The sequence below is a fragment of the Ammodytes marinus genome (genome assembly GCF_949987685.1).
Source record: "Ammodytes marinus genome assembly, chromosome: 3".
Lineage (NCBI taxonomy): Eukaryota > Metazoa > Chordata > Actinopteri > Uranoscopiformes > Ammodytidae > Ammodytes > Ammodytes marinus.
Window position 1 is genome coordinate 21,898,080 of NC_137232.1, and position 27,823 is coordinate 21,925,902.

General features: G+C 39.8%; 2 protein-coding genes across 5 annotated transcripts; both read left to right on the forward strand.

Annotated features, from left to right (window-relative positions):
- The first annotated feature begins 711 nt into the window (after positions 1–711).
- Positions 712–7,535, forward strand: fosb (FBJ murine osteosarcoma viral oncogene homolog B). 2 transcript variants are annotated; one of them, XM_080025056.1, is made up of 6 exons: positions 712–809; positions 1,200–1,384; positions 2,832–3,212; positions 3,623–3,730; positions 4,149–4,493; positions 4,648–7,535. In XM_080025056.1, exons 1-6 carry the CDS (start codon positions 719–721, stop codon positions 4,711–4,713), a joined length of 1,176 nt encoding a protein of 391 aa, XP_079881182.1. In that variant the 5' UTR covers positions 712–718; the 3' UTR covers positions 4,714–7,535. The 2 variants fall into 2 exon arrangements, with proteins under 2 accessions (XP_079881182.1, XP_079881181.1); XM_080025055.1 differs by having other exon boundaries at positions 4,149–7,535.
- A 6,833-nt stretch (positions 7,536–14,368) lies between these two features.
- cUnh19orf47 (chromosome Un C19orf47 homolog) lies at positions 14,369–27,666 on the forward strand. Of its 3 annotated transcripts, none has more exons than XM_080024979.1 (8): positions 14,369–14,399; positions 15,960–16,047; positions 16,849–16,963; positions 17,186–17,267; positions 23,742–23,867; positions 23,995–24,144; positions 25,577–25,650; positions 25,761–27,665. In XM_080024979.1, exons 1-8 carry the CDS (start codon positions 14,381–14,383, stop codon positions 26,361–26,363), a joined length of 1,257 nt encoding a protein of 418 aa, XP_079881105.1. In that variant the 5' UTR covers positions 14,369–14,380; the 3' UTR covers positions 26,364–27,665. The 3 variants fall into 3 exon arrangements, with proteins under 3 accessions (XP_079881105.1, XP_079881106.1, XP_079881107.1); XM_080024980.1 differs by having other exon boundaries at positions 23,995–24,069; XM_080024981.1 differs by lacking the exon at positions 23,995–24,144 and having other exon boundaries at positions 25,761–27,666.
- The last annotated feature ends 157 nt before the right edge of the window (positions 27,667–27,823 follow it).

The window sequence follows — 27,823 nt, forward strand, 5'->3', positions numbered from 1 at the left end:
AGCTACTCAGATAAGATTGTCAACAGAATATCCGGTTTTCTGTTAATATCCTATAATAGCCTAATTTAAATGAAGTCCATAGCCTATAGGCTATGTGCAGTTTATTTGAATAAATTAACGCAACTCTTCCCAAATAGTCCATAGATTAGCCTATATGAATAGGCTATTTTAATATATCTCTTGACGTAGCCATGACTCAAAAATGTTCCAATCCAACCATAGATAAAGGCATTGGCTAGATAGTCCTAAATAGATACTTTCCATATTTATCACACTGAAGTTTCTTAAAATTTCCTATCAGAAAATTGTCAGACGGTGAGAAATACCTCGTGCCTGTGAAAGTATAATAAAAAAAGAAAGAAACATCTATTATTACCCGTCGGCGAGGTGAGCTGGTCCATTTCAGTGGGAGAGGGATTCCCTCAACGTCACCAAGGATACCAAACACAACACAAAGGCACAAATATGGGCATGTACGTCAGCGGAACTCCGAGGCGGGACTTAGACCTTAGAAATGCCTTGGTTGTACTCGATAGATTCATTCATAAGACAAGATCTGCTACCGTGCACGTATAATAGGCATACTTGCTAACGTACTTCGGCGTACCGTGAACGGACTTTATGGATCTACAATCGCATATTTTACAAGCGCTGCGAGTATTTCAAAGCTAAACGGGAGGATTTATAAACAGATTCCATTGGGACACTTTCCCCCTGAATGCGGGGAACTGGACTAAGCTTCTTCATGCAACTTTTTTGGAAAGAAACCAAGAGCACCTTGCCGGGGAATCACAAAAACACCAGCAACGGTAAGCCAACATTGTATTCAAGTGGACGATATGCTACATAATAAAGTGTTAAAAGAAGTCTTAATGTTATGGGCCTATCATTACAAAGCACTGCTTCGGAGTTGACTGGGTCAGGAAACATCTGTCCACCGCTGCCCGTCAGTCTGCTTAATATGAGAAAACCTTAAAGACATATTTCTCTAAGCATGTCTTTGTTTAGGAATAGCTTGCTCGACTTGTTATTGCAGGGGTTGTCATCAATGATCAATACTCCTTGCTGGTGGTGGGATTATCCAACTTTTGACGGAGAATAGGCTATGCTACTTAACTGCACTGCCTCTAACATCAGCCGTTTTGTCCTTACAGTTCCTCTTTAATCATCTTGTGTGTGCCTCTGCCCGGTCGCCACAGGTGACATTGCGCGAACTCTGGAGACTTCAGGTGTTGCGTTCTCTCTCGATCCCTCCTGGGAGATGTACCAAGGGTTCCCCGGTGACCCAGACAGCGGATCCCGTAGCTCATCTCCGTCCATAGAGTCACAGTACCTTTCCTCCGTGGACTCCTTTGGGAGCCCGCCGACCACCAGTGCTCCGCAGGTAGGTCTATATAGCTTAAGGCAAAGTAATGTACATGGCATTAAACTTAACAATGAAAAAAAAAATTAAATAGCCTACACAAAAAAAATCACCAAATGTTACAGCTTGTTTTTAATTTGTTATAAATGCAACATATCTGTTACATGCACAGATGCACCTGTGCTTACTTTACTGAACGTTTGTATGGGTCCATAGGCTAAATAGGGGCTAAATGTGCTTGTTGTCTCCAGTTATAGGCCTAGGTTATAAATTACCTGTGTGTTGCCAAATAATAGGTTTATTAGCTTATTAGGCAAAAGGCCTAAATTGTGCTATTATATTAGGATAACAAATAAGTAGGGATATGTAGAAAAATCCTAGGCTACATGAGATACGTAATCAACTTTAGTCATAATGTAATTGGCATATTAAGCATTACAATCAAAATAGGCTGCAATAGGATATCTATGACTCAGACTATATGCTCTTAATGGTAGGCTACTTATTGTTTTATTTTTTATCAGAGGCCGGTGATGTTCCTGGTGTATGAAGCCATTACATTTGCACTTCTGCGTTTCTGCAGTCGAATAAGAAGAGTCCCTCTAAGTATGCCTACATCAGCAATGTGACAGGCCTATAAAAGTAGTCTACTCCTTTCATCAGTTGCCTGTAGTAGCCCCGGTAGCAGCCCTTGACAACGTGCTCCGTTTACAGCATGGTTTACAGCACGCCACAGAACAGATGACAGAGTCCTGGAACTCTCCTACGTAAGCGCAGAAGCCCCGCCTCGCCCGATCCTTCCACGCGCTCCGCTCTCCTCTCACAGGCCTCGCCGTGACGTAAATACTCGTTCTATTTTGGAGCGCTACGTCGCGTTGCCAAGGGGAACACCGGGGGTGTGACTGGGAAGGAGGAAGAAGGAGGGGGGAGACGCTTCTCGAGAGATACGATTGGTCGAGGCGGCCGCTTTCAGAGCCGTAGTCCCAATGTCTTACCACGCTTTATATGAATATTAATGAACGTAGATACTGTCCTCCTCGGGTCTAAAATTAAACTAAAAGAACAAACGACCGATTTAAGCTTTCTGTGAGTATTTTTAGACATACATACAGACACATAGGGAAACCTTTTTTGACACAGCAACAAACAGACTCAAGACTAATTAAATTTCCAATATTTTCCTCTTGTTAGATGGTTAGATACACCTTGTAAAATCAGATAGATAGATATATAGAAAGATGGCTAGATAGATAGATAGACAGACAATTAAATAATCAATTAAAAAGTAAAATTGGCTATTGATTAGAATGCATTATAATAGGCTACCAATAAAATAGTGCATTTGTAATACCTTGATGGCAGCATTTAGTTGTAGAGGTAAAGTTTAACAAGCTGCTCCTCTTGTTCCTGCCTATATTTCTTTATTTTTACATGTGTTAAACTGTCTTTGTTAATGCCTTCTTTTCAGGAGTGTGTGTCAGCAGGCGCTGGCTTGAGCATTGTTGGCAGCGGGCCAGGGGACAGTGTCGGAGGGGAGATGCCTGGTTCATTCGTACCCACCGTCACTACAATCACCACCAGTCAAGATTTGCAGTGGATGGTGCAGCCGACTCTCATCTCTTCCCAGGCCTCTGGACAGAGTGGGTCCACTGGCACCACAACCTTGACTCAGCCAGTGGCAATGGTGGACCCTTATGACATGCCAGGCCCCAGTTATTCTTCTGCGTCTGGATTCACACCTCCGAGTTCAGACACTCAAGGCCCAGCACCTGGACCCATCCGCCAGTCCAGAACCCGTAGCCGCCGTACACGAGACGAGTCTGTGAGTGAGGATGGAGATGTTGGTTTGGTAAGTGTGTGTGCTTGACCAGTATGTGTGTTGACCTTTGCATGTTACACGTGCAGCACAGGGATATTATTTACATGAGCACTTATAAAACCAATCCAACTGCTGTGTACTGTGTTGTGTCTATGCACAAACACTTTCAGGGGAATAGGTTATGAACAAAAAAGTACACCTACCTGTTCATTGTAGGACCTTATCATATACACAAACTGACTAAACTTGGATATAGAGGTTGCCAGGGTCAGGTTTATGTAGAGAATTTTAACATTTGTCTTACAAAAACAGGAACCCATAGCCGGTGTAGTCTCCCTGACCTGATCATCGAGTGTGACCACTTCTACTACTTGGATAATATGACAACGTTTTCAAAAACCAAGAAAAAACTTTTATCTATTTTTTATCTCTTCATCTAGCTTACACCTGAGGAGGAGGAGAAGAGGCGTGTTCGGCGAGAGAGAAACAAGATGGCTGCCGCCAAATGCAGAAACCGACGACGAGAACTCACAGACAGACTACAGTCGGTGAGCTTGGCCCTGTTATAGCTGCCAGAATGATCAATAAACATAATTACATACCCTATGTTATCTATTGTGGGCTGTGTTAATACATGTGTGTATAAGAGTGAGTATTATGGTAATTGGGTGTTTAGCTGTGGTGAAGACGACTATAGTCCTCCTGACATACTATTGTACTTAAAGTATTTATGGCCTAATTAATGTGTTCTTATACAAGCCACATTACATATCCAACTCCAGGTGAGGAAGGTATTTCTGCTGGTATGGATAAACCACCTCGACTAACATTGGAGTATAGATTTGGTGTTGCTAACACTCCTGTCTTCTCTCTTTCTTCTTCCCACCTCAACCTATTTCCCCCACATTTGTCTTCCTCTCATCGTCCCAATGCCCCGTTTCTTTTATTTTCTGTCCTTGGCCACAGGAGACGGATGTACTGGAGGAGGAGAAGGCCGAGCTGGAAGCAGAGATCTCTGAGCTGCAGAAGGAGAAGGAGCGCCTGGAGTTTGTCCTGGTGGCCCACCAGCCGAGCTGTAAGATCCAATACCAGGAACAACCCCAGCAGAGCTCAACGCAGCTCCTTCCCCAGACCTTACAACCTTCGGTCTCCCTTGTGGGCTTGTCTGTAAGGGACGACTCTTTCTATCTGCCTCCTGCCTACACAACCCATCCAGCCTCGACACAGCCACAGCCTCTGGTGCAGCAGCAGCAGCAGCAGCCGCCTCAGCAGCAGCAGCAGCAGCAGCCTCAGCCAGGGATAATGCAGGAGGTAGAGTTTTCTAGTTCTTTCTATTGCTCAAGTGACCCGGCACCAGGCGGGCCTTGCCTTATGGCCAGCGACAGTGGTGGCGGTAACCATGGCGATGCGGCCATTGGCAGCTACAACACCTCATACACATCTTCATTTGTATTCACCTACCCAGAGGGAGCCTGCGGGGTCAGTGCCAACCAGCGGAACAGCAGTAGCGAGCAGTCATCTGATTCCCTGAACTCGCCTTCACTGCTGGCGCTCTGACTGACCGACAGACACACGCGCACACATGTCGAAACGCACTCACATTATGCTCGCTTGAAGTAGAGGCTGGCAAGTACTCACGCACAGTGCCTGAAGTATCAGTCTCAAAGATTGAAAAATTTGCCTCTGATTGGGTTAAAGTTTACACATTCTGAAATGCATTCCAAATAAGAGCCATACAACTATTTGCACATTAATTAGGTTGAATCTAACCTTAAACATTGAGCTCAAACAATAAATCATTCCTTGTTTTGTATTATCCGAACATGATAATTGAATAGAAACTAAATCAAGTCAAAGCTGCCAATCTTAAATACTCTGAATTAACAGATTAATACATAGAGAATATTATGAATCGTCAACATGCACAGTACATTAAGTGAGATACCACAAGCTCACTTCACACTCCAACGAGCACCAGTGCCCCCACCGCGTTCCCTCTGTCGGTTGCCCCTTTTCCAGTGCTCTTGCCCTCATCCTTTTCCATCCTTTCCTCCCTTCCTCCTCTGCTGAATGTATTTGTGCAAATCTGATTTAGGGATGAAGGACATTTAATTCAGGGTCTTTTCTTGTGGGAAACAGACAGCTGATTTCTCGCTCACCTTTAGCCCTTCATCTGCTCGACTTCCTGCTGCTTCTTCATTCGCTGCTTGGACCTGGCAAGTCGGGGATTTGAGTGTCACAGCCTCCATGAAATCTTGTGCTTTCTTCTCTCGTTTAAAAAAGATAAATTCTTCTGCCGTCTGCCTACCTGCCATGCGACCCACCTCTGCCCATCTCTGTTTCTCTTCTGTATCTCTGTTTCTCCTTCTCCCTGAAGTCTTCGACCCCCGAGAGCCCGAAGACCCCAGAGAGCCCTTGGGACCTTGAATGAATGACGGCCCAACTTAGACACCCTTTTGCACCCTTTCAAACAAGGACATGGACGCAACCCCACTCCCCATGCGGAAGAACCTTTTTCTCGGGGTGCATTGTTCTAAGCGGATCTTAACCGTGAACAGGAGCTAAATACTTTCACACTCGTACATGAACTCAAAACTGATTAACTCAAAATGCAAGACATATGCCACTGTCTTCTGCTGAGCCATTTTTTTTCAATAATGATTAGACACATGTTGTGAGGCCGGTTGAAAGTGAGGATGCAGAGAGGTTTAGCAGGAAGGGAGGAAGCAGGTGGAGACTCAAACTGTCTATCGTTGATGGATAAAGAGATCCCTTCCCTATCATTGATTTTTGGAACCAAATGTTGAAAACGAAGCAAAAAAAAAACAACAAAACAAAGAAAAAAATCCTGCTCTGGCCAACTGTGTGGAAGGGTGTCCTCTTAAAAACACCTCCATACCACAGAGCTTCATCAGCCGGGGCCTATGTGTGCATATTCACACCATCCACCTTGAAGATTCTGAACTGAAAATACAGACAATTTGTTGCAGCGCCCAAACTCCTAATGTTTTGCTCAGAATCAATGAGATGTGAATTGATGCCTTTATTTAGATGAGAGATGTTTTTTTGAAAGTAATTCAGACAACCTCTAAACGTTGGGCTCAGTGGTCTCTGTACCTCCCCTGCTCTCTCAGCAGAGACGAGGTGGGGGTGCGTTTTATTGAGAGTGTGTCCACTCTGAGGCACCTGGCCCGTTTATTTCTTGGTTTATAGAGGTTGATGTGGCGCGTAAGCACAAAGCAAGACCTGGAAACAAAAGGAGAGAACATGTGGGCCGATGTTGTGGAGTGAGTGTCCTTTCTTTGCCTGTGAATTTGTTTTGTCTGTATGTTTGAGTGAGAAGTGTTATATATTTTAATGTCTATATTTGTTTGTGTGTTTGACTGTTTTGCATTGACCCCTGCTTTCACTTGTGCTGTTGCCATCTCTCTTTTTTTTATCGGGAGATTTATTCATAAGTGTTACTATTATCATTGAATTGTAACAATTGTTTCATTTTTTTATTGTATTTTCATTTGGCAACTTTGGAGGCATGTTGTGCACTACAAAAATATAATTATAAGTCTATATGCATATACCTACAGGTTACATGTATATATAAGTGTATGTACCTTGATTGTAAAGTATGAATGTCTGCAGATCTAAATAGGATATTTTTGTCAATGAAGAACAAGATAAAAGGTTACTGAGGTTTAGTTTTGAAATGAATATTTTTCTAAAAAAAAACTGAAAGAAATATATAATAGATTTTAAGTACTGCCCTGTCCCTAAACATGAAGCACGATGTCACTGCCTCTATCAATATGTGTTAATGTTTTATAAACAATATAAGGCAACATTCAAGTTACATGAAATGTATGTTTATAATTATGATGTTAGAAGGTTGTGGTAACGCATCTGTTTTGTTTGTTTGTTTTTTCTCTCTGTGAGGTCTGTCCCAATGCTACTGACACCCTAATGCCACTTGGTTCTTAGCAGATGCAAAATGAGGAAAAAAATATTTTGAATGTCAATACATATATTAAAAGTGTTCGGACTACAACATAATGAGTAAACTGTTTCATGTAAGGACAAAGTATTTAATACCCGGTATGTATTCCTGTCCAGCATAAACATATCTTAAAAATCGGAAATGTATGTTTAAAGGATAGCAGCAGTTAAAGTCTTGATATGAACACTATCATGTTACTCTGTTCTTGTAATCAAGCAAATATTGTCTTATCAACATAAAAAAAATGGTGGTTGTATTTGCTGGATAAGAAGCTTTATTTTAAATAAACCTATTTATTCAAAACGATGGCTAGATTAATGACACACATTTCTGTTCAATTGTGGCTCTTGGTGGTCAGAAAATGGGCAGACCTCATGCATTATTTTTAATAAGGACTAAGTTTGTACAGATGTGGAGATGCCTTTCAATTTTCTCTCCAAATGCAAATGTGATGAAAAAAATATCTTGGTGTCGGAATAAGCATAAAACATTCAATAGTTCTCATGTATATAGGTGTTTTGTGGTGCTACCTATAGTTTACTATAAGGACTAAGCAGTTTCAGATTGCATGGTGGTAGGTTATGCATAACTGTTTATTAGGCTCCCAACAAATTAACACATTGCTTGTCTCTTGGGAAGTTTATTTCAGAAGGGCCGCCAAAAACAGAGGTGAATTCCCAGCAGATGAAGCTCCGAGAGCCCAGCAATCTCACACTTTGATTTCAGCAGTGTGTTTGACATAAATTTCCTGCTACATTTTTAGACGCAGTATAGAGATTTTAGAGGATCCTTGTACTGTACTTGCACTGCACAATGATCACCACACAACAGACTCATTCTTTCAACTAGCTATTTTGCCGTGGATTCTTTTCTTTTTTTGAGTTATCTGAATTTGCCTTGTTTATTTTTTTCTGTGAGGTCACAATCATAAATGGGTTGCAAATGAATTGGAATAGGTGACGTAGAAGAAATAGGATACAAAATTTTAGAAACTGCCTGCACCTTTACCTGTACTGTACAGTGGCCACATTAGCGTTAACTGACAAGAGCTTTTACTATTTTTCTATGATGAGGTCAATGCTGTGTATTCTTGTTTTTTCTTGTATGCACTTTGGTTTCATATTTTGCCCTGGTATGAACTGCAATACTTATTATCCTAATTGATAAAACATAATGTAGCAAATCATTAAACTGACTGCTACTATGTCAAGTGTGATGATATATGGCTTTAATTATCCATGTTATTTACAAATGTAAAAATCTATCCACGATACTTATCCTAACATTTGGTTTTGAGACAATTTTTATGAAAAAATTGTGTTTCAGTTTATCAAACATCGTCATTTACTGACAATGTCTAAAGACAATTACATTCACCTACTTCAAAAAGCCAATGCTTTGTGTCTTATCTGTTATTTCTGTCAATGTTTCATCCATTTTTGTGACGAAGAAACTGTGTTTTTTTTTCTGGGAGCAAAGGTCATAATTCTGTCATATTTTAGAAACATATTTCTGAGCTTACAGCAGTGAAAGGCCCAAAGAAACTTTGTTCTACATGTGAATTTATCAGCTTTTAATGTGTTATTAAAGGTGCGCTGATATAAAGTTTTTTACGGTGCATTTCATTTGACATAACTCAATAATTTTCGGCAAATCGCTGTACTGTTTACTTATTTTCATAACTTCAATTTATTTAGCTTTTACTCTTGTTGAGGACCAACGTTAATGACAAATGTGTGTTCTGTGTCCATAGTTCAGCCTCTGACCCTTTTTTTTCTTGTTATACCTTACATGTTTACACGATAAACTGTCCCTATCAGTTTCTGGACTGCAAACGCTGGGTGAGTTGTTTCCTCTAATGATGGTTTGACCAAATGCCCTTTGTTTCCAATTTGTGAGGAAATCATACAAATAAACGACATATTATGACCTGATGATGATATGATGTCTCTCACTTTTTAATGCTTCTCCCACGCATTATTTATTATTTTTGAGCAATGAAAAGTTATGTTTTTTTTGTTTTTTGAGACTGTAAATATGTGTTTAGATAACATTCTGATCTGCTGATCATTTTCTCAAATTGTTAAAGCTAGGGTATATGATTTGGGTAGAAAATAGCAGTTGGGATAGAGATTCGAATCCAAATACCTCAACCGCTCCACTTGTTCTCTTCGGTCCATCCCCTATGGTCCCTCCCTGACACGCTATACACCAACAACGTCATGCCAAAGTGAATGGACAGTCCCAACCAGGGCCGCCGCTCCCTATACGCAGGGTACGCAGAGTGCGTAGGGCACCAAGTTCCAAGTTTTTTTTTATTAAAAAGAAAAAATAGATGATCCGGGGGCCCCCCAACATTGAGTTTTTTTTTAAAGTTCATGATGATCATTACATTACAAAAAATATATAAATTAGTTATGAACAGGCCCATCGTTGTTTTTTCTTAATTGTGTAACCTATCCAGGGATGGATTACTGCACAGGCACACCGGACACAGGCCAATGGGCCCAAGGGCTCAGGGGGGCCCTTAGCCAGAGATATTGATAGTAACTTTTCATGTTGCATAGTCAAAGAGCTCAGTCACTGATGTCAATAATAGGGTCCAAAAAGGAATAGCCAAATATAAGTATACTCATCAGAATTTAACAAGATAGAAATCATCATGGGCCCCTAAAATAGTAGGGGAGAAATACAAAGGCAAGTTAAAAACAACAGCATTAGTAGCTCTATGTAAGGGGCTCCATGAGGGGCCTTGAAGGCCCCCTCACACATACACAAATAAGCTTCCGATGTGTGAATTCTAAATTGTTCATAAAAAGTAGCTATCCACCCTTTATCTGTTGAAATGGGCCCCTCCATCATAGAACATGGATTTGCAGACCAATCTACTGTACTGTTTTTACAGTTGCAGAGTAAAGAGTGCTGCCTGTTTAAGAAAAATCTGAAAAATAATGTTCCTTCTGCATCTCAGGAGTTGATATAGCCTCTAAAATGTCCTCTCAAAGTGCACCAGATTGATGCATTTTACTTTAAAAGAAATCCGGGGGGACATGCCCCCGGACCCCCAACAGGGTCCCTCCAACAATATTATTATTATTATTATTATTATTATTATTATAATTATTATTATTATTATTATTATTATTATTATTATTATTATTATTATTATTATTATTATTATTATAATAATAATAATAATAATAGTAATAATAATAATAATAATAATAATAATAATAATAATACATTTTATTTAACCCTTAGGGCCTGTTATAATATTAGGCACACTTGTACCGCTAAGGTCCGTAAAATGGACATTTCATTGAGGTAGCTATAAAAAATATTATACATTATTTTTTTTCTACTTTTTTTTTGCCAATTCTTTTCCCCCACATCTGCCCTAACTATTAATATAAAATAGTCATGAATTTTAAAAGATGTTAACCCTTTAAATGCCAGGTTTTGGTCATGATGCCATCGTATTTTAGATGAAAAAAACTGAAAAACTGAAATATTTTCAATATACTACATGCAAACTAATTTTTTTTGTGTTGAATTATTAGGCCTGTGATGTGTCAATGATGAGCAGCAAAACTGATTTTCAGGCATTATTATTTTTTGTGCAGTGTCAAATACTCACACTCGTACCGCTAAGGTCCGTAAAATGGACATTTCCTTGAGGTAGCTATAAAAAATATTATACATTAATTTTTTTCTACTTTTTTTTTGACAATTCTTTTCCCCTACATCTGCCCTAACTATTAATATAAAATATTCATGAATTTTAAAAGATGTTAACCCTTTAAATGCCAGGTTTTGGTCATGATGCCATCGTATTTTAGATGAAAAAAACTGAAAAACTGAAATATTTTCAATATACTACATGCAAACTAATTTTTTTTGTGTTGAATTATTAGGCCTGTGATGTGTCAATGATGAGCAGCAAAACTGATTTTCAGGCATTATTATTTTTTGTGCAGTGTCAAATACTCACACTCGTACCGCTAAGGTCCGTAAAATGGACATTTCCTTGAGGTAGCTATAAAAAATATTATACATTAATTTTTTTCTACTTTTTTTTTGCCAATTCTTTTCCCCCACATCTGCCCTAACTATTAATATAAAATATTCATGAATTTTAAAAGATGTTAACCCTTTAAATGCCAGGTTTTGGTCATGATGCCATCGTATTTTAGATGAAAAAAACTGAAAAACTGAAATATTTTCAATATACTACATGCAAACTAATTTTTTTTGTGTTGAATTATTAGGCCTGTGATGTGTCAATGATGAGCAGCAAAACTGATTTTCAGGCATTATTATTTTTTGTGCAGTGTCAAATACTCACACTCGTACCGCTAAGGTCCGTAAAATGGACATTTCATTGAGGTAGCTATAAAAAATGTTATACAATCTTTTTTTTAACTTTTTTTTGCCAATTCTTTTCCCCTACATCTGCCCTAACTATTAATATAAAATAGTCATGAATTTTAAAAGATGTTAACCCTTTAATTGCCAGGTTTTGGTCATGATGACATCGTATTTTGGAGGAAAAAACTGAAAATGTTTATTATTTTCAATATACTACATGCAAACTAATTTTTTTTGTATTGAATTATTAGGCCTGGGATATGTCAATGCTGAGCAGCAACACAGATATTTAGGCATTATTAGTTTTTGTACAGTGTAATAAACTGACACTCATACCGCTAAGGTACGTAAAATGGACTTTTGAAAAAGGTAGCTATAAAAAATATTATACATCGATATTTTTCCAACTTTTTTAGGCTTGAATTTTAAACCAACATCAGTACTAATCATAAATTGAATTTTTGTGTTAGGAAAAGAACCTCACCTGCAGTCCATGCACATTTTCCACTCTTTTTGTTATTATCCAGAAGTGAACAGTGAACAGTGAACGGGCCAAGAACAGTGTAACAGGGACATCATTGGCATCATTGTGTGTATGAGAGAGACTGTGTGTGTGTGTGTGTGTGTGTGTGTGTGTGTGTGTGTGTGTGTGTGTGTGTGTGTGTATCCCCATGACCTAGACATTATGAGCAAAAGGCTAGCGGTTTTCAAGTGGCACTGTTTTCATTCACTCTGTTCCATGTGTAGTTTTTCATGCAGAGGTTCAAAATCCCTCTAAAGATGACTTTGTATAAATGCACAGCACACACACCTACCTGAGGTCCATACACACAAGCATGTGCAGTGCACTGCTTCAAATAAGTTAAAACATGGGCCATCTTCAATCACATCAAAGGTGCAGCCGTCAGAGACACATAACAAGTCGTTGAGCTGTTTACACAGCTGCCATTGAAACCAGAGTTTATACAAAGCAAACTGTGGAACTAGTTATTTCTTACCTGGCAATATGGAGGGAGCCTTTACACAAGAAGTACATAAAGCTTTGGAAACAGTGATGGAGTCTGATTCTGATAGCGAGTAATAGGAATCTGACACAGACAATGGTTGCGTTCCGAATCGCATACTTTCTACTATATAGTATGTAGAAAAAACACTTAGGATGTCCCGATTCTTATGGCCAGATTTAGGATGGTTAGAAGTACCCGGATGTCCTACTTCATGCGGCCAAGATTGTTAGTGTTGAAAAGTGCATCCTATTTGGGCGATTCTGACCCACAATCCAGTGCGCACGTGAAGTTACGTAACATCGACGAAGCCTCCATATGAAAACAAACGGGGATGCGACGGATATAAAAGCAAGAGGCAAGATCAAGGCGCAATGTTATGATGAAATAAGAGAGTAAAGTATGTCCCAATAGTATGCCTACTGCATCCTAACTAGATTCTTTTTATCGTCGGATGTAGTATGTAGAATAGAAAAAAGAAAGAGTATGAGATTCGGAACGCAACCACTGTGTCTGAAACCTCCATTAACGCGTAACAGGTGGGTCCCTGTCCCATTCCAGTGGCTGCAGGAGTATATCTCTGTGTATGGGTGTTGGTGGGGCCAACTGAATTCTCCACTACTGAAAGTCAGAGGAAACATCCCAGCTCTGGAGGAGGATTCAGAGTAAATGAAAACAGTGCCACTTGAAAACCACTAGCCTTTTGCTCATAATGTCATAGGTCATGGATACACACACACACACACACACACACACACACACATACACACACGTGCACACACACCCACATACACACACACACACACACACACACACACACACACACACACACACACACACACACACACACACACACACACTCCTCAGGGTTAAAGCTAAAGGGAGAGGAAGGGGGGATTGTGACAGTGCTATCTAGTGGAAATAGCCTGTTTTTTCTCCATATGCCAAATATGGTCATAATGACGTAACATGGTGGGGAGTAGTAAAAATGATCAATTCCAAGGTAGAAGCCCAGATTGACACCCAGATATAAAAAAATGCATCAATTATGCTTTAATGGCAGTGTGTTGAAAAAATGGTGTTTGAATGGGTGTTAATGGACGTTTTATGGACCTTAGCAGTCTGAATGTAACTCTTGTTTGTATACAGTGTATTTTAGCCTTACTGTAGGAGCTGAGCTGGAAATAACATTATCATATAAAAATACACTTCCTTACCAGTTTTCATGCCATATGCATGAACACAGCCAAAATTATCCAAAAAAAGAAAAATGAAATGTCCGTAAAATGGACCAACGGGCCCTAAGGGTTAAAGGCGCCTTTCATGACACTCAAGGACACTGTACAATGAGATACAGTACAATCAATATTGGACTTACCATTGATTTATCATTCTTTCTGTTCTTTCTGTCAATGTGTCTGACTTACCATTGACATTGTCAGGAGACGGCATAGACATGACTAAAAAAAAATCTGTAGCCTATCTGCTTGATTTGTAAATGGCCTACTGCTAGCTAACCATAGATAAAATATACATATATGTGTCTATGCTGCTAGCTAATAAGTAGCCTACAAAGAAAATGGCAGCATTTCTTAGATAATACAGTCCGAGAGCGGAGACGTACAAACACGAAGATAGTAGAATAGGTGATTTATAACAGTGATGTCTGTTGAGTTGAGTGGGTTTCATGAGTGTGCGGCCTGTGTTGCCCTCTAGCGTCCGAACATAAAACTTTACTAGACATTTTATTTCTTGGGTTATGGAAGGAAGTTGCGTCACGGGAGCAGCGCGAGCTTTCCGGATGTGGGTGACGTCACTAGACATTCGTTGTAAACATGGCGTCCGTGACAACAGGTGAGAGCAAAAAGGCCCGGCGAGGCAGGTTACCGCTGAGCCACAATCAAAACATTTCGGTGTTTCGCTATGTTTCAGACATGGATACTAAATATGTTTCGAAACGCTGTTTCGAGTTTCTTGCTGCCGAGTTTTGTTCGTAATGATTGTCGTCTTTTGATTCGTGGCTATAGCTTAATGCTAACGCAGGATGCTAACACACGGTTTCGTTGTAGCTCCATTGAATGTTTAATGATCTCACTTTCATTGATTTTATAAATTTCAGGGGACACCTGTGCACTAAGTTGTTCCTACTTTAATAGTGTAATGGGTTGAGTTGGTTAGGTCGTCGAGTATTGCTAACAAACAAGCCACCCCACTGAATCAAATTTCAGATTACGTCAATTTTACACACGATCGACACTACCTCTAATCTCAGATCACCTATTTAATACAATATGTTTGGATATCATCAGTGGTTCTGGCGCAAAATACGTCGTCTCTGCGAAGCTTACCCAGGGATTCGGCAGTCAGATGCTTAGATCTTACATTTTCACTGAACCAAAGTAAAATATGTCGTGGTTTGGGGAAAAATGGCCCAAACCTTAAACAATTGATGTCGTTTCTCACTGCAGTATTTTGATCATTGTAAAATGTATCTTTAATTTCTTAATAACACGTCATAAATCTAACTTGCCTCAACCTGAAGGAACCCCACACTCTAGCTTTATAATCTCAATATTAAATGTTTGCCTATCATTGGTGGTTGTGCCTTGTTTAGGCCTCTTTTATGTACAATATAGTAGTTTAGGCACCAAATGAGATTTTAGCCTCCTTTTGAGTTGTGTCTGTGTAGTGGTGAGTTCATCAGAGCCATTATTCTGGCAGCTGTTGTGTGAACCCTTCACCCTGTATGTATATGGCTCCAACCTCAACACACTTCATAATTGGTGTTTATAAATAACCTCCAGCTGCTTGTGGTCAGCATGTGTTAGTTGTCAGTATGCTGCTGTCTCCTCCTCAGGTTTATGTCTTTGTGCCAGGCCCCAGTCTCCCACTGTTGTTTAAAGTGGCCTGGTAGTTTACTGTATCACTGAAAACTGTATTCAACACAGTATAACTTTATCTTGTTAAGTTTGAAGAGACAAGTAGTGCAGGAGCCACTGATTTGAGGGTCATCAGATAAGTGATCAACAATTTTGATGATCGCTCAGTTGGCTACATCACGAGTCAAACAGAGAGGGTGGTAGAGCAAATAAGAGCTGGTTTCAGCTACTTATGTGTAGAATTTATGCTTTAAACCGTTTTGTATCATTACTAGAGTAAAATACTTTTAGTTTAATCAGTACTTTAAAGATGCAACTTTGGGTTTTTAGGATTGTGAATGGGCATTTTATGATGTTGCATGCATAAAAAATTAAAGTGAGGAATTTATTAATCTAAAAAATATATATTTTAGAGATGAATCGACAATTTTTAGTAACACGTGTACTTCTGGTACATTTAAATTAATTTTAAACCTATCAGAAGCGCCCCTTTCTTTTATATGATTGCTAACAGTCTTATTTTCTTTTTCTGAAGCCACGTCAGAGTGGATTCAGTTTTTCAAGGATGCTGGGATCCCCGCCGGCCTTGCAGTCACTTATGCAGTCTCCTTCGTGGACAACAGGTGAATTAATAATGCCCCTTTCACAGGCTGTTGTACAGCATGCTTTATCCACCCTGTTCTGTGTTGTGATCATGTGCGTATTATCGCTGCCTCACATCAAGCTTGCTAAGCTGAAAGGCAATTAACAGAAACCGAGAGGTTTTATTGTGAAAAAACTGGTGGTTCAACCAAATTCTTTTGACTCTTAAGATCTTAGTCATGAAGACAAAATAAATGATGATACACAACTTCTGATAACGGAACATGGTTGACATTGAATTGTTGAAAAAGATGCAGAAACACAAGCCAGTCAACAGCAGCTTATCTTAGTGATTTCTATTAAGCCAAAACACATTATTAAAGCTGCTATGTGTTAGATGTTGATTATTTTCCATAGATTTTGTTCTAATCCTTTTTTATATTTTAATTTCCTATGTCAAGACTAAGGATACAAGTTCCATTAAATACATTTTGTCCTTTTTATTTTCTTGTTTTTTTTTATACAAACTAATTAATTTTGTAAACACAAAAACAACATTCTTATTTGCATATCACATAATTTGGTGGTGGGCGCGTAGAATGATGCCAGTCAAATAGACCAAAGAACCATACATGTCGGTGGAATAACCACCACAGCATAGTGTGTTTGTGATAGTGATACTTTCAGCGGATCACTTTGTTTGATTCATCAAGTAATTACAGGCAGCTGTCATGGATTTAAAGATCTCCAGTGAATATTTTAGATGTCCATATGACTTCATGTCGACTCTTGGTTCAATGCAGAAATACATATGTATCTTCTTCTGCTTCACGTCACTGCAGGATTGGCAAGAACATGCTGATGGACCTCAGTAAAGACATCATGATGGACCTTGGCATTACAGTCATTGGTGACATCATTGCCATTCTTAAACACGCCAAGCAGGTCTACCGGCAGGTGAGACCAATTGTGTTTTGAAGTAATTTATCATTGAAAATCGATGGTGCATTGTCATCATCGGTGCACGTGTACGAACAAGATATACAGCTGAAATATTTCCTCCTATTGTTGTGAATGCAGTCATGGAAAATGGACTTCATACAAAATCACTGCTGTCTGCTCAGTGACTCACTGTAGACTGAGTTTACATAACCGCTGTAATTTGTATTCCCTTTTCAGGACATGTGCAAAATGGCCACAGAAGCCATCTCCTCAGGACAGACAAGCGTTAAAGCTGAGCTCAGAAGAACAGCCAATTCTCGTAAGTATTAACATTTTACTTTTCTTAATCGACAATCGGTACAATAAGGTTTTCATTGGATTCATTTTTTTGATTGAAGTTTTATTTCGCAACGGAATGATCAGTGGTGAATGATGCGCTTTGTTTTGGAAAACCTAATTTTATTTTTACTCATTTCAACTGACTTACTTCATTGCTTCTCTCTTGTGAGATAACCATGTGACCTATATACCAGCCCAGCCAGAAGCAATATTAATCCACAGTTTCACAATAATACACTTTTTCTGCAGTAAATTAATCTGACATAGAATCAGTTTAAATAAAATTTTGAACATTACAAAAGGGCTGAGTAAAAAATCTAGCCTTCCAATTTTAATAATACGGCGATCCTCCAATGATACTTCCAAAGAGAAATCTCAATGCGCACATGTTTTTAATTGTCTTTTATTGTATTATTGTAGGCTATTTTTTTTGCAATTGTATTTTATTTTGCAAGTGATGGTGTATTTTTTTTCTCATATAGTGTACATATTTTATTATGCCTTGCATTTAAAGTTTTCTTTAACCTGTTTTATTTAATGTTGTAAAGCATTTAGTTTTTTTAAATTCGCTATATAAATAAACCTTTTTAATTTTTTTTTAAACCAGCACAAGCTAGCTGTAATTTTCATTATTATGTCAGGTAAATGGGCATGTTTAAGGGTCATTTTTCCGTCGGAAGATAAAATAAATAATAGTACCCCAGCAAACTGCATCATTTAGTTGGTTGGCAACCAGTACCAGGTTGTACAAGACCTTCTTCAGTTCTTCACAACATGTTCTTTATGCACACTTTTAACTTTGACTCGTCTATAAAACGCCTTACGCATTTCAGCAGACAACTGAAGCTAGGGCTGGGCGATATGGACCAAATCTTATATCACGATATAGGTAATTTTATATCACGATATGGATATACAGGTGAAACTCAAAAAATTAGAATATCGTGCAAAAGTTCATTTACTTCAGTAATTCAACTTTAAAGGTGAAAATAATATCTTATACAGACTCATTACATGCAAAGTGAGATATGTGAAGCCTTTATTTGTTATAATTGTGATTATTATGGCTTACAGTTTATAAAAACCCCAAATTCAAAATCTCAGAAAATTAGAATATTACATAAAATCAATAAAAAAAGGATTTTAAATACAGAAATGTCGGCCCTCTACAGTGTTAATTTTGGCAGCACATTCTGATTTAGTCTTAGTCTTTTGAATATCACACCATTTAGTCTTAGTCCTATTCTAGTCATCTGAAATATTTTAGTCTTAGTCTAGTCTTAGTCTACTAAATATAAGCACATTTTAGTTGACTAAATCTACAGCGGACTTCGTCGACTAACTGTTTTTCTTCATTGAATGGTATTAAGTTTTGGATATGCAATACACACACAGATGTAATGGTTGTAATACAAAACATGTATTCTATTTAATTCGTAATAATCTCACATACAATCAGTGTACCTGACTGGATAGGGGGGAGGGGGGGCTTTAAGAGCCTGTGCCCAGGGGCCCATTATCTCATGATCCGTATATGAACCAACTGGATTTCACAATCTTTTTTCTTTTTGCGGGGAGCATGCACAAGCATCATTTATAAAAAATTGAAAATAAAGAAAATAAAAAAAATAAGTGGGGGGCCCCACACTAGGTCTTGAAACGGGCCCCGAGATCGTTAAGGCCGCCCCTGGGCAGCAGCAGCAGCACGCAGTTTACGTGCTGATAAAAGTGAGCAACAGCGCTTTCCTTTAAGCAACACTGCTGCCGCTGTGTGTGTTCGGACTTCTTTTGCATCAAAGCCTTTTTGATAATAAAATTAGAGGTTTTAATTGAACGCTGTCCATGCGTCGGAGTTGATTGTAACTTACTCGGGTGAAAACAGAAACTAAAGGAGGGAGGCGGCAGTTTCACAGTTAATTTCCTATATAGTTGCGCAGTCAGTTTGGGGACATGGCTCGGTGTGTTCAAGCTCGAGACACAGCCTACTACAAACAGATCGCGGAACTTAGCCGTTCCCCTAGACAACGTTAACGGGCAGGATATCCCTGACTATCATTTTGTCCATCAAACCACAGAGTTTTTCTGCACAGCGGCTCACTCCACCCGCTCACACTGGCGCGTTCTCCCGTCGATTTTCACCGACACAGGGTTGCATTCGCTGCTTTGCACTGCTTCTTCCCAACTTGTCCCACAGTTCTGATTGGATCTGTTCTCCATTTGTCCCGCCCTAACAGTTTCGTCTCGTTCCTATTCGTAGACTATAGTGTCAGTTATATTCGTCTCAGCCTTCGTCATCATATCTGCCTTTTTATTTAGTTTTTATTTAGTTTTCGTGCATGAAAAAGGTTTGTTGACGAATATTTTTCGTCATAGTCTTAGTCTACGAAATTAACACTGGCCCTCTAGAAAGTATAATCATGCATATGTAGGATTTTATGCCCCTCCACTCTTCCTCTAGACCAGGGGTGGCCAACCAGTCAGAGACAAAGAGCCACATTTTTTACTGTGTTACTGCAAAGAGCCACATCGTACACACGGGTACACACAGTGGCAAAGGTGGGCCACAGAGTTAGAGTGGGGTGGCCATCGCACACCTGAATGAATAGCATGTGATATGCTGTACAACCAATTCAAAGATGATTTATAATCCCAAATGCCCAAATCATGTTAGTATCCATTGTAATGTTTGTCAGAAAACTAAACCCCTGAAGGAGGGTCTGGGGGCAGCCCCCCCAGAAGATTTTTTTGTGTTTTTAACATGTAATCTAAGCATTCTGGTGCATTCTCGCGAAGATAATAAAGGAAAAAGTCAATATTTATTTCAGCTCAGATGAATAGTAAAATTAGCAAGACAACATAACTTGCTAGCAGCCAGATGCCTAACAACTGGACAGAGGGACGGATGACCACTAGCTTTTGACCAAATATCTTGCTAAAAAAATAAACCTTTATTTATGAAAGTCTGCCCTTGCTAAGAACATGTTACACTTGCTAACTACAAACTTTAATTTTTTTATTCAGATTTCAAAAATCTGCGGGGACACGTGCCTATACACGTGCATGGGTGGCACGCATGTCACAAGCACACTTATGCTGTTTTCAAGACCTTTGCTGACCAGAGACCAGTTCTAGTGGCCACAGTCCTACCATTAATTTAGTAATTGAAAATTGAAAACTGATCTCATATCAGTGGATTGGAGTGTTTGTGTGATGAACTTGGCAACTACCTATCAAAAAAAGTTAAGAAAGAAAAAAAAATACATATCATCTCTGAACTAGGATACATATCAGGAAAAAAATGTAATTAAAAAAATAAAATGAAAATAAAAAATAACATTTGAACTGGGGGGGGGGCACTGGAGTGGCCAGTAAGATTTCAGGGGGGGGGGCTTTTTTATTTTCGCGGGGAGCTTGCACATGCATGCACAAGCATTATTTATATAAAAAAAAAAAAAAACAGGGGGCCCCACACTAGGACTTGAAACGGGCCCCCAGATCGTTAAGGCCGCCCCTGTGATAATGACAGGACTGGACTAAAGACGACAGGGCAGTCATTTTCAACAATGAACATTGTGTGCACTGCCTCACACACAAACTCTCAGTTCAACCAAGTCCACAAACAAAAATGTAACAATTTAAAATAGCGTTTTTCTCTTACTATGCATGTTGCTTTGTGGGACTTACTTTTAGCATGGAGAGAGCTGAAGTGGCGCTGAAGATTTGAAGCCTTGAAATGCGCAAATGACACCTGGCATATAAGGCAGAATGGCTTGGCATAACGTTCAACAAAAAATATGAACTCTCCCACTCTGTTTCGGAGAGAACTTGACACAAATAGTTTACTCACGGAAAACCTCCCTCCAAGCTGAGCGGGCAGTTTTATGTTGCGTCCGCACCAAACGTTTGCGAACGTTATGTTGCGTCCTCAATTAAACATTTGCGAACAGGCATACACATAGGGCCTACACATTAATAAAATAAAACATGAAATAATAGACAACATGTAAAACGAACGTAAGAGCCGCATGAAACGTTTGCGAACATGCACACACATAGGCCCACACACAAAAAAAAAGTATAAAAAAAAAAAAAAAAAATATTATCACATAATTTGATATGAACTGAAGAGCCGCACGAAGCTGGGCAAAGAGCCGCATGCGGCTCGCGAGCCGCGGGTTGGCCACCCCTGCTCTAGACTGTGGGACCAACATTTAATTTGGATCAGTGATGATTTGAGGTATCATGTCATCTGCTGCTGTTGGTCCACTGTGTTATCAAGTCCAAAGTCACCACAGCTGTCTACCAGAAGATTTTAGAGCACTTCATGCTTCTGTCTGTTGACAAGCTTTATGGTGATGACAATTTCCATTTCCAGCTAGACTTGGCACCTGCCCACAGTACCATAAACCACTTGTAACTGGTTGACTGACCATGGTATTACTGTGCATGAATGGCCAGACAACTCTCCTGACCTGAACTCCATAGAGAAACTATGGACTATTGTCAAGAGGAAGATGATACACACCAGACCCAATAATACAGAGGAGCTGAAGGCCACTATCAAAGCAACCTGGGCTTCCATAACACCTCAGCAGTGCCACAGACTGATAGCATCCATGCCACGCCGCATTGAGGCAAGAATTCATGCAACAGGGGCCCAAACCAAGTACTTAGTACATATGGATGATTATACTTTCTAGAGGGCCGACATTTCTGTATTTAAAATGCTTTTTTTATTGATTTTATGTAATATTCTAATATTCTGAGATTTTGAATTTGGGGTTTTTATAAACTGTAAGCCATAATAATCACAATTATAACAAATAAAGGCTTCACATATCTCACTCTGCATGTAATGAGTCTATATAATATATTAGTTTCACCTTTTAAGTTGAATTACTGAAATAAATGAACTTTTGCACGATATTCAAATTTTTCGAGTTTCACCTGTATATCACGATATAGTATTTGTCCTTTAAATTCAATGGATTACAATAACCGTACTGAACTGTAATCACATTAGATTATTTTCATCTTTTGCTTGGAACTTAAATTTCCATACAAAAGAAAAACTGGTGCAAAATACCACACCAGTCTGGCTTTAGTCAGTCAGTGCAAAATAAAAATGACAGCATCAACCAAATAGCCTACATTTTCCAATTGATATTAGCCTATATCAAAATATTGAAAGACTTGAATTTTCCTGAAGTATTTGCTCATCTTCATTTAAAAAAGCTGTCAAAATTAACTAATGAGCAAATGTTTGGTAATACTTTAACTCCAGCTTCAACAAAAATAATATTTTCAAGTTTGACATGTTTTAAAGTTACATAAAACCAGCCTTGCTGGCTGTCTCCAACAGTAACAGCACGGGGGTGAAGCCCCGAGTAGATGCTAAAGATGTCATTATTAGCCAGCTAGCTCACGAGAGCTAACCCATGTAGTTTGCGGCTTAAAACAAGCCAACTCTGCGTCACGGCAACAGCACGCTGAAGCAGCAAGCAAGTTTCCTTTGCCCGATGACATTTTTTACCGTTAATACCAGCTGCTCTGAGTTGGTTTGTTAACTGTAGTGATGGCGCACCGGTGTGAGTACCAGATATGCTCGGCTGCCAGATAAGCTCGGGTTGCACAATGATGATGCACTTCCTGTACTACGCAAGATCCACTTCTTTCTTACGAATCTATTGCAAACTGCAATCTATTATAATATTATCATTCACAATGTAAACCTTACAATAAAGATACATGTAGAAAGAAAGTACGTGTAGTTTTCGGAAAAAATAGATAAGCTATCGTTCGGAATAGCAAGGGATTGTGCAATACGTAATTATTGTCCCCAAGATCACACGGCGTTACAAGAGATCTCGCGAGAGCGTTCAATACAGCCCGAACATGAAACTTTTTTCTCTGTTTTATTTAATAAAAGGCGAATGCCAAACTTGATGTTGGTTTTAATACAGTAAATACATTTTCGCTTCAGGAAAAGGTAGGGAAAACTGTTTTTTTTTAAAGTTTATTTGAATATAATTTACAGGAAGTGCGTCATCATTGTGCAACCCGAGCTTATCTGGCAGCCGAGCATATCTGGTACTAACACTGGAGCTAGAGCAACAGATGAGGCTTCTTCTGTTGAGGGTAGATAAGCTGTATTGCAGCCCAGAACTCTGCTGCAGAGCCCCCGTATGGCGCGGCGGTGTAACTGCAGTGTAACTGTAGGGACTCGGAGGGACAGCTGCCTCCCGCTTTTCCATGCTCCCGCCACATGAACTTTTTTTCTCCTTGGTATAAACGGTATGGCCAAATCTCTCCCGGTAGACACTTTCATATCGTCATATCGCCCAGCCCTAACTGAAGCCAAGCTGTCCTCTGATCACGCCTTGGGGAAAGAACATGAAGAGTTCCAATTTGAAACGAGCAAAATCACAGCCACTGTTTATACTCTTTTTCTCAGCTGCCACACGAATGATTGCCAACGCTTTGAGCAGCGACTCCCCACCAACCACTCCAGCCCGTCGGCCCGACAACCGCCTCTCCGTCACGGTGTCCAACATGCAGGCAAACAAGAGCAGCAAAGCAGGTAGATATCATGGGAACATCCTGTTACCCCAGCAATCCCTTATTTCCCTGTCCCTTCTGGAGCCCTGAGTCCTGTCTCTTTCTTACCTCTGTTTCATCCTCGTGTTTCCTCCCGCTTTGTTTGTCAGTTGTAAGTCAACCAGCCGATGAGGGGAACGGTTTGCCGGCAGTGAAGAACCGACGTGTGACAGCTGAGATGGAAGGCAAGTACATCATCAACATGCCCAAAGGCACCACGCCTCGTACACGCCGCATCCTGTCCCAGCAGGCCAAGAAAGGTAGGCCTGACCCAGTGGCCATGCCGAAAACTCGCTCCCATAATGCAGCAGGTCACCCCCAGCTAATCAATACTAAACCTTTTTATGGACTTCTTTTCATACTAAACCCGAATCAGGTGACTCAGGGCTGATACACACAACCTGTAATAATTTAACTTCTTGTTACTAACACTTAATTTGTCTGTCAAACTGTGCTTGTTCTTTCCTTTCATATCATCTTGTTTGCTTTCTCCATGGCATGACTTTTTCAGTGGGTTCTGTCTCTGAAAATAGTACACTGTAAATAGACAATTTATTTTTATTTCATGAAACCATTTTTTTTAATTTTTTTACTTTTAAGGTTTAAAAACCTCTAGTTAGAAGTTTCTAAAAATAAAAGCCTGATTTCTCTCGCCTGAAGTCTAAATCAAAAATATAAATTTTGAGATTTTAAACAATGTTAATATTGTTAAATTAGATATGTCTGATATGTTTTAATTTAACCTCATCTTATGTGCATAAGAAGTCCAAAAGATGTCAAACCAAAGCTTTGGTATCATAAATGACACTTTACATGATGCACACTTTTTTCTTACTGGCACTTGGAACCATTTTGGCCACATTTTGATTAAACCTTTAAAAACACCTCAATGTTAAAGTGAGAGAATTTTAAATGCTTGTTCACTCTCAGCAGTTTGTTCTTAAAACTGGTTATTTGTCCATCACTAATGAGTGATCAAAAGTAGGGGTATGAACGTTTACAAAAATGTCTAACCGTGTACACGACGGAATTTTTTTCGTGTACACGGTTAACCGTGACGTCACTGTCCTTGTGCGCCCACCGTCTTGTAGGCGCGCGCGCACACGTACGCATTTGTTCGCCTGTAAACACACATTTGACATAAACTACGCTGTTTTACACACCTGTTGTAATAGGTCCATGGTACACACACGGCGAACACATGACAGGCGAATGCCTGACCAAAACGAAGACCAACATCCACGTTTATGCATGTTGAACATGTGCTATAAAGTTTGGGCTACTTGCGCGCGTAGTTCACGTCAACCGCGTAACTTAAGGTTATCTTTCATCACTGGTCCGTGGCTGTGACTCGAGCCCAAGCACGGCGACTCCCCGTGTGTGTGTGTGTGTGTGTGTGCGCGCCGATTCACACACACACGCCGAGAGGGACAGACAGATTCGGCAGACTAGCTTTTATCCTCCGCAATTAGTTTATTAGTGCTGTAACATCAATAAATGCGTGTCTCGGGAACATATTTAAAAACGTTGAAAAAAAAAATTAAAAAACGGTTTTCGTTTATTGATTTTTACTAAACGGTTATGATTTACTAAACGGTTACACGTGCACACCCCTAATCAAAACACATAGCTCCGCTGTAATAATTTCTATATAAATCTTTCTAATTGTCAATTGGTCTGCTCCTTGAAAAGGTTCGAAACACACCTCCGTGTTTGCAAGACTTGGGGCTGAATCCAAGGGATACACAACAACAAGCAATAACAAGGTGAGACCTCTATCTGTAGGTCGTCAAAGCTTACTTCCTATTCCATTGTGTCGAATGCATGCATAAAAGACGAGTTCTGTCTGTGCTCATATTGTTCATGTTTTTGACAGCCCACCGGTGTGTTCAGTCGTCTGGACAGAGCCGGGGCGGGAGACGAACACAAGCCGAGGCCGGGCCAAATGGCTGCACACATGGACGTGGACGTGGATGACGACAGCGACGAGGAAGGCTCCGTGCTCCAGTACGCCGGCGTCCTCAAGAGACTGCCTCCCTCCCAGAAGAAAGAGCCGGCCAGCAAACCGGCCCCCACCACCCTGCGGCGCCTGGGAGGCAAATTCAAACTACCTCCCTCTGACGCTCCCACCTCCTCTTCCTCCTCGGCCCCTAATGGCCTCCCCCCTGCCAAGGTTAGTGTGCTTCAGAGACTGGGAAAGCTCCCCAGCACGGCCAAGTCGTCCACAACCGCTGACACACAGGACAACAGTGTGACCAGCACCAGGCCCAGAGCCCAGCAGAGACTGACTATAGCTAGCTCCAAGGTCACTAGCAGCACCGGGTCCGGAGGTGGAGGAGGACCGGCGGCGGCGGCAGCAGCAGCAGCAGCAGCAGCAGCAGCAGCAGCAGCAGCAGCAGGGGGAGGAGAGTCTTTGGGTGCCCAGATGGATGCTGGGGCTGTCAGTGTTTTTAAGAGACTGGGCAGCAAGAGAACCTAACACACCTGCAGTTATCCTGGCGACATACAGGACTGCAGATTGAAGTGTTTTATATTTTTGTTTATTTTTGTTCTGCTCGATGTGGATGGAAGATTTTCTTGCTGCATTGTGGCTATAGGGTTACTCTTCGATAGAAATAGATAGGGGCGGGGATGGGTTTTGTACACCTTAGTCATGCTGCCATTGGAAAATATCATCTTTGTTTAATGCCCAAGCATTTAATTTGAGGGCTCAAATTCCTTTTGCTGAACCAGAAAGCTATTTATCATCCCTCAATAATATCTGCCATTTAACTTTTTCAAAATAAAACATATAGCCTATATAACTATATTTGTGAGCTTAAGGCATGAGCATGACATGGACCAGGCTGCCGTAGCGGTGGTTTTAATTTTACCCCGTAATTCCACGTATAAGAATGCTGCTGCCTAAACTTAACTTTTCTAACGGTTGAATAAATACAGTCCACTGGTGGAAAATGTTGCTCAAAGAGGAATATGTGGTCAGTTTGTTAATATTTAGCTTTTAAGATTTTTTTTTTAAATTATGTAAAAAGACAGTTTTCTTTTTGCCGTTTTTCTCAGGCAATTGTAGTTATTCGTCCAATTAAAAAAAAACACAGGAGAGCGATGGTTTAATCTTAATATGTATTTTCCCCTTCACCACATAAAAATGACCTCTTCAATCATGTTTTAAACGTGCTTCTTGATTTCAGCGAAAATTTTAATTTGGACACAGAACGACCTCTCTGAACACTTGAATCAATAAAAAACACCTCACCACCTTCTCTTCTTCTTCTTTCTCTCCTGCACTTTGCAGGGTAGAAGTTCACACCTCTGAACTGAAGACGCCCACTTTTCTACCGTAGTACTGAACATTTTCCAGAACCACCTACTTGAAGGCCGGATCAGTAGAATATTGTTCATTTTGAAATGCAATATATAAATTTGTTAGACTTGATTCATATTTTTCTATGTGGACATTCTTGTATCATGTATTCATGTTAAGAAACCATTGTACCTGGTGTCCTGAGGGTCACTGTAGGTCTCTGTAGGTAGTTCACCTGTACCTAGTATGGGTCATGCCAGAACTTTGTAACGCTGTAAATATTTGTTTAAAATTCACAATAAGGATTTTTATTGTTTTTAAGAATAAGGTTAAGCAAAACACACCAGGCATTGACTGTCATTTATTGATTTTAAAGATGAAAACAGTTATTAAGTTGGAAAAATGGTGCTTGGAAAACTATTAAAGAGAAAAAGGGCCCAAAGATCTTTGCTGTTCTTTTTTTCTTTTTGTGGAGGAGACATTTTTAATATAGTCATTGGCACAAACTGTACGTTACGGCTCTTTTAACTATTGGCGTGACCTCACCTCAATGTCATTATTAATTTTCTCCTGGGAACATGGAGCTGATCATTTATCAATAACCCCGTTTAAACTCCCACTCCTCCCTTGATAAG